The 7,500-nt window shown below is 44.2% G+C and overlaps 1 protein-coding gene across 1 annotated transcript in view; it reads left to right on the forward strand.

The window, feature by feature from the left end:
• pde2a (phosphodiesterase 2A) overlaps positions 1-7,500 on the forward strand; it is a 175,542-nt gene that overhangs the window by 111,165 nt on the left and 56,877 nt on the right. Inside the window, exons 3-4 of the mRNA XM_045724807.2 lie at positions 2,916-3,005; positions 5,320-5,408. Coding sequence (XP_045580763.1) covers positions 2,916-3,005; positions 5,320-5,408 — 179 coding nt within the window. The remainder of the gene's footprint in view (positions 1-2,915; positions 3,006-5,319; positions 5,409-7,500) is intronic.

The following is a 7,500-nucleotide window of genomic DNA, read 5'->3' on the forward strand; positions in this document are numbered from 1 at the left end:
TTCTTCTCCCCACTCTCTCTCATTCTCTCTCTTTCTTCTCCCCACTCTCTCTCATTCTCTCTCTTTCTTCTCCCCACTCTCTCTCATTCTCTCTCTCTCTTCTCCCCACTCTCTCTCATTCTCTCTCTTTCTTCTCCCCGCTCTCTCTCATTCTCTCTCTTTCTTCTCCCCACTCTCTCTCATTCTCTCTCTTTCTCCTCCCCACTCTCTCTCATTCTCTCTCTTTCTTCTTCCCACTCGCTCTCATTCTCTCTCTTTCTCCACCCCACCCTCATTCTCTCTCTTTCTCCACCCCACCCTCATTCTCTTTATCGGTATTTGTCTTTCTTCCTCTCTTTTCCTCCCCGTTCTCTCTATTTTGACAGAAAAATAATAAGTATCTCTTCTGTCTAATCAGGCTGTAGAGTATGACCCCAGGACTGTAGAACTAAATGTATCTCTACTGTCTAATCAGGCTGTAGAGTATGACCCCAGGACTGTAGAACTAAATGTATCTCTACTGTCTAATCAGGCTGTAGAGTATGACCCCAGGCCTGTAGAACTAAATGTATCTCTACTGTCTAATCAGGCTGTAGAGTATGACTCCCCAGGACTGTGGAACTACATGATTCTCTACTCGCCCTACAACCCCAGCCCCTCTTCTTAAAACTCTAGTCTCTCTCCCTAAAACCCAGCCGCTCTCCCTAAAACTCTAGTCCCTCTCCCTAAAACCCAGCCCCTCTCCCTAAAACTCTAGTCTCTCTCCCTAAAACCCCAGCCCTTCTCCCTAAAACTCTAGTCCCTCTCCCTAAAACTCTAGTCCCTCTCCCTAAAACTCTAGTCCCTCTCCCTAAAACCCCAGCCCCTCTCCCTAAAACTCTAGTCCCTCTCCCTAAAACTTTAGTCCTTCTCCCTAAAACTCTAGTCCCTCTCCCTAAAACTCTAGTCCCTCTCCCTAAAACTTTAGTCCTTCTCCCTAAAACTCTAGTCCCTCTCCCTAAAACTCTAGTCCCTCTCCCTAAAACTCTAGTCCCTCTCTCTAAAACTCTAGTCCCTCTCCCTAAAACTCTAGTCCCTCTCCCTAAAACTCTAGTCCCTCTCCCTAAAACTCTAGTCCCTCTCCCTAAAACTCTAGTCCCTCTCCCTAAAACCCCAGCCCCTCTCCCTAAAACTCTAGTCCCTCTCCCTAAAACTTTAGTCCTTCTCCCTAAAACTCTAGTCCCTCTCCCTAAAACTCTAGTCCCTCTCCCTAAAACTCTAGTCCCTCTCCATAAAACTCTAGTCCCTCTCCCTAAAACTCTAGTCCCTCTCTCTAAAACTCTAGTCCCTCTCCCTAAAACTCTAGTCCCTCTCCCTAAAACTCTAGTCCCTCTTCCTAAAACTCTAGTCCCTCTCCCTAAAACTCTAGTCCCTCTCCCTAAAACCCCAGCCCCTCTCCCTAAAACTCTAGTCCCTCTCCCTAAAACTTTAGTCCTTCTCCCTAAAACTCTAGTCCCTCTCCCTAAAACTCTAGTCCCTCTCCCTAAAACTCTAGTCCCTCTCCCTAAAACTCTAGTCCCTCTCCCTAAAACTCTAGTCCCTCTCCCTAAAACTCTAGTCTCTCTCCCTAAAACCCAGCCCCTCTCCCTAAAACTCTAGTCCCTCTCCCTAAAACCCCAGCCCCTCTCCCTAAAACTCTAGTCCCTCTCCCTAAAACTCTAGTCCCTCTCCCTAAAACCCCAGCCCCTCTCCCTAAAACTCTAGTCCCTCTCCCTAAAACTTTAGTCCTTCTCCCTAAAACTCTAGTCCCTCTCCCTAAAACTCTAGTCCCTCTCTCTAAAACTCTAGTCCCTCTCCCTAAAACCCCAGCCCCTCTCCCTAAAACTCTAGTCCCTCTCCCTAAAACTCTAGTCCCTCTCCCTAAAACTCTAGTCCCTCTCCCTAAAACCCAGCCCCTCTCCCTAAAACTCTAGTCCCTCTACCTAAAACTCTAGTCCCTCTCCCTAAAACTCTAGTCCCTCTCCCTAAAACTACAGTCCCTCTCCCTAAAACTCTAGTCCCTCTCCCTAAAACTCTAGTCCCTCTCCCTAAAACTCTAGTCCCTCTCACTAAAGCATGATTCAGCCTGATGGAGGTCAGGGTGGGAAACAAACACAGAAATTCACAAATCTCATTGGTTAAATTGGTTTGCAGATTTATGGGAGGTGATTGATTCCTCCTGGTTATTCTCCAGCCAATCACACACCCGTTGTGTGCGTGCGTGCGTGCGTGCGTGTGTGCGCGTGCGTGCGTGCGTGCGTGTGTGTGTCTGTGTGTGTGTGTGGGAAACTGTGATAAATCTGGTTCTGTGGTGTTATAGTCTCTCGTACCAGCCCACCTATGACAGAGCAGAGCACTGCATGATAGAGACAGTGACACAAACATCGGACCAGTGTGTGTATCCACTAAACTTGTACCTACCGTACCACTTAAAACTTAGCTCATCGGCCTAACACATATAAATTCTGTATTGTCTTTGTTCCTTCATATAAAGTGTGTATTGTCTCTGTTCCTTCATATAAAGTGTGTATTGTCTCTGTTCCTTCATATAAAGTGTGTATTGTCTCTGTTCCTTCATATAAAGTGTGTATTGTCTTTGTTCCTTCATATAAAGTGTGTATTGTCTCTGTTCCTTCATATAAAGTGTGTATTGTTTTTGTTCCTTCATATACAGTGTGTATTGTCTTTGTTGCCTGATATAAAGTGTGTATTGTCTTTGTTGCCTGATATAAAGTGTGTATTGTCTTTGTTGCCTGATATAAAGTGTGTATTGTCTTTGTTGCCTGATATAAAGTGTGTATTGTCTTTGTTGCCTGATATAAAGTGTGTATTGTCTTTGTTCCGTCTTATTAGCTGTATGGTGTCGTGTCATAAAGCTGTTTCTGTGTGTCACTCTTGCTGTTTCTGTTTCCTCCCAGGATGCTTTACTGCGGCTGGCAGCAGTTGTTGACGTGCGCTCACTCCGAGATGCTCTCAAAGAGACTGTACAGGGGCTACTGCCCAGCGTGGTACGTACACACAGGGCTGCTGGGTAGTGTAGTTTTGGGAGGGGTCAAGCAGCCATTCCTCAAAACTGCACCAGGATGTTGTCATTTATATATAGGTGTTAGTGCCAGGGGCGGAGCTAGGTTCAGAGGAGGCGGGTCTTTCTCCAGGGGCCCTTCTGACCAAAAATGTAACACAATGAACAGCTGATATGGCCTGTCAATAATACACATTAGTCATCTTCTCTATGGATGTTAACCGTTAGTTGGTTAGCCGACGAATTTTGTGAAATGAAATTGCTAAGTGTGTTATTTTGTTTGTTGGTCATGTAGGCCTATTTTACGCTGTTTGTCCACACACACACACACACACACAACACAGAGCCGAGTTTGAGCTGAATATCCATCAAGCTCTCACAATCTCACGTCAGAATTAGACTATCACCTAGATTTACACCTCTGTAACATGAAACCCCTCGTATTAGTTGCGCTTTTTTCCCACTAATTGCATTTTGGAAAATGTTTCAAAATGTTGTTTTTCATTGGCTGCTTCATTGCAGTTAGCTATTTGCAAGTTCAGTAATGGCCCCCTCTTGTCTCACAATTGGCTGTGAGACAATTGTAAAAATGAATGATGAACATTAAAAAGGTTTGGCTTAACAATCTGCTTTCATTTATTTTAGAATCATTTTCTTGAAAAAAATATTTGTTTTTGTTTTGGTACTGAATTAATTACGCTGTTAGTAAGATACCAAAAGTAGTTCTAAACTAATGAACTGACAAAATAAACAAATAAATGAATAATCAATTGGAAAACCTGGTCCTTCCCAGTAGCAGCAGTGCAGGCCCCGGTACCAGTCCAGGGGGGCCCTCATCCAGGGGGCCCCTCAAGGGGATATTGCAACAGACACAGCTGTACTGCTCATTACTTTATAGAATAAGCAACACCAGCACAGTCCAATTTCAGTATTTAATTAAATCATATTATATATCATATTATAAACACATTTTGCCATGTTTTATAGTATTACATGTTTTTTCTTAGTTTTTTTGGTAAGCTACAGTGCATTCTGAAAGTATTCAGACCCCTTGACTTTTTCCACATTTTGTTACGTTACAGCCGTATTCTAAAATTGAAAGAATTTTAGGTTTTTAGATATAAATATCACATTTACATAAGTATTCAGACCCTTTACTCAGTACTTTGTTGAAGCACCTTTGGCAGCAATTACAGCCTCGAGTCTCGATCCTGACTAGTCTCCCAGTCCCTGCCGCTGAAAAACATCCCCACAGCATGATGCTACCACCACCATGCTTCACCGTAGGGATGATGTCAGGTTTCCTCCAGACGTGACGCTTGGCATTCAGGCCAAAGAGTTCAATCTTGGTTTCATCGGACTAAGGTCTCATGCTCTGAGTCCTTTAGGTGCCTTTTGGCAAACTCTAAGCAGGCTGTCGTGTGCCTTTTGCTGAGGAGTGGCTTCCGTCTGGCCCTTCTACCATAAAGGCCTGATTGGTGGAGTGCTGCAGAGATGGTTGTCCTTCTGGAAGGTTCTCCCATCTCCACAGAGGAACTCTGGAGCTCTGTCAGAGTGACCATCGGTTCTTGGTCACCTCACTGACCAAGGCCCTTCTCCCACGATTCCTCGATTTGGCCGGGCGGCCAGCTCTAGGAAGAGTTTTGGTGGTTCCAAACTTCTTCCATTTAAGAATTATGGAGGACACTGTGTTCTTGGGGACATTCAATGCTGCAGACATGTTTTTGTACCCTTCCCCCAGATCTGTGCCTCGACACAATCCTGTCTCGGAGCTCTACGGAAAATTCCTTCGACTTCATGTCTTGGTTTTTGCTCTGACATGCACTGTCAACTGTGGGACTTTATATAGACTGGTGTGTGCCTTTCCAAATCATGTCCAATCAATTGAATTTACCACAGGTGGACTCCAATCAAGTTGTAGAAACATCTCAAGGATGATCAATGGAAACAGGATCCAGCTCAGCCCAATTTCGAACATCATAGCAAAGGGTCTGAATACTTATGTAAATAAGGTATTTCTGTTTTTATTTTTAATACATTTGCTAAAATTTCTAAAAACCTGTTTTCACTTTGTCATTATGGGGTATTGTGTGTAGATTGATGAGGAAGACATTTAATTTAATCCATTTTAGAATAAGGCTGTAACCAAATGTGGAAGAAGTGAAGGGGTCTGAATCCTTTCTGAACGCACTGTATACAATTGAATCGGCATGACCATTGGGGGGATCGCGCCCATGACCCCCCCCCCCCCCCCCCCCCCCCACGCTAGCTCTACTCCTGATGTGTGTGTTATCTTACAGGAGTGTGTGTGTGTGTACGTGCTGGAGGGAGACTCCAGGCTGCAGTGTGATGGCCCAAGCCATGAGTTGCCAAAGGAGGGGAAGATCAGGTATGAAACCCTCTGTGTGAGTCCATGTTGTATGAAACCCTCTGTGTGAGTCCATGTTGTATGAAACCCTCTGTGTGAGTCCATGTTGTATGAAACCCTCTGTGTGAGTCCATGTTGTATGAAACCCTCTGTGTGACTCCATGTTGTATGAAACCCTCTGTGTGAGTCCATGTTGTATGAAACCCTCTGTGTGAGTCCATGTTGTATGAAACCCTCTGTGTGAGTCCATGTTGTATGAAACCCTCTGTGTGAGTCCATGTTGTATGAAACCCTCTGTGTGAGTCCATGTTGTATGAAACCCTCTGTGTGAGTCCATGTTGTATGAAACCCTCTGTGTGAGTCCATGTTGTATGAAACCCTCTGTGTGACTCCATGTTGTATGAAACCCTCTGTGTGAGTCCATGTTGTATGAAACCCTCTGTGTGAGTCCATGTTGTATGAAACCCTCTGTGTGAGTCCATGTTGTATGAAACCCTCTGTGTGACTCCATGTTGTATGAAACCCTCTGTGTGAGTCCATGTTGTATGAAACCCTCTGTGTGAGTCCATGTTGTATGAAACCCTCTGTGTGACTCCATGTTGTATGAAACCCTCTGTGTGACTCCATGTTGTATGAAACCCTCTGTGTGAGTCCATGTGTATGAAACCCTCTGTGTGACTCCATGTTGTATGAAACCCTCTGTGTGAGTCCATGTTGTATGAAACCCTCTGTGTGAGTCCATGTTGTATGAAACCCTCTGTGTGAGTCCATGTTGTATGAAACCCTCTGTGTGACTCCATGTTGTATGAAACCCTCTGTGTGAGTCCATGTTGTATGAAACCCTCTGTGTGACTCCATGTTGTATGAAACCCTCTGTGTGAGTCCATGTTGTATGAAACCCTCTGTGTGAGTCCATGTTGTATGAAACCCTCTGTGTGAGTCCATGTTGTATGAAACCCTCTGTGTGACTCCATGTTGTATGAAACCCTCTGTGTGTGACTCCATGTTGTATGAAACCCTCTGTGTGAGTCCATGTTGTATGAAACCCTCTGTGTGAGTCCATGTTGTATGAAACCCTCTGTGTGAGTCCATGTTGTATGAAACCCTCTGTGTGACTCCATGTTGTATGAAACCCTCTGTGTGACTCCATGTTGTATGAAACCCTCTGTGTGACTCCATGTTGTATGAAACCCCCTGTGTGAGTCCATGTTGTATGAAACCCTCTGTGTGACTCCATGTTGTATGAAACCCTCTGTGTGAGTCCATGTTGTATGAAACCCTCTGTGTGAGTCCATGTTGTATGAAACCCTCTGTGTGTGACTCCATGTTGTATGAAACCCTCTGTGTGAGTCCATGTTGTATGAAACCCTCTGTGTGACTCCATGTTGTATGAAACCCTCTGTGTGAGTCCATGTTGTATGAAACCCTCTGTGTGAGTCCATGTTGTATGAAACCCTCTGTGTGACTCCATGTTGTATGAAACCCTCTGTGTGTGAGTCCATGTTGTATGAAACCCTCTGTGTGTGAGTCCATGTGGTATGAAACCCTCTGTGTGTGAGTCCATGTGTAACAGATGTCTTTGTGGTAAATATCAGATTAGACAGAATATTATCTACACTTCCTTTGTTCAAAGGACTGATAAAAGACTGGAGAGAAGATCAGCAGGTATGGATAGATGGAGGGAGGGAGGAATGGAGGGATTGGGGGATGGAGAGAGTCTGGTGTCTTTCTGTCAGTCCAGTCTGTGACAGGTGTATCACCATTCATGGAGATTTCACAGAGAATACTTTCTGAAATATACCACCCCCCCCCCCTCTCTCTCTCTCTCTCTCTCTCTCTCTCTCTCTCGCTCTCTCTCTCTCTCTCTCTCTCTCTCTCTCTCTCTCTCAATTCAATTTCAATTGCAATTGCAATTGCAATTAAATTTAAGGGGCTTTGCCAAAGCAAGTGAAGTAGAAAATAAACAAAAGTGAAATAAACAATAAAAATTAACAGTAAACATTACACTCACAAAAGTGCCAAAATAATGAAGACATTTCAAATGTCATATTATGTCTATATACAGTGTTATAACGATGTGCAAATAGTTAAAGTACAAAAGGGAAAATAAATA

This window comes from Salmo salar, chromosome 09 (genome assembly GCF_965601325.2).
Source record: "Salmo salar chromosome 09, fSalSal1, whole genome shotgun sequence".
Classification (NCBI taxonomy): Eukaryota; Metazoa; Chordata; class Actinopteri; order Salmoniformes; family Salmonidae; genus Salmo; species Salmo salar.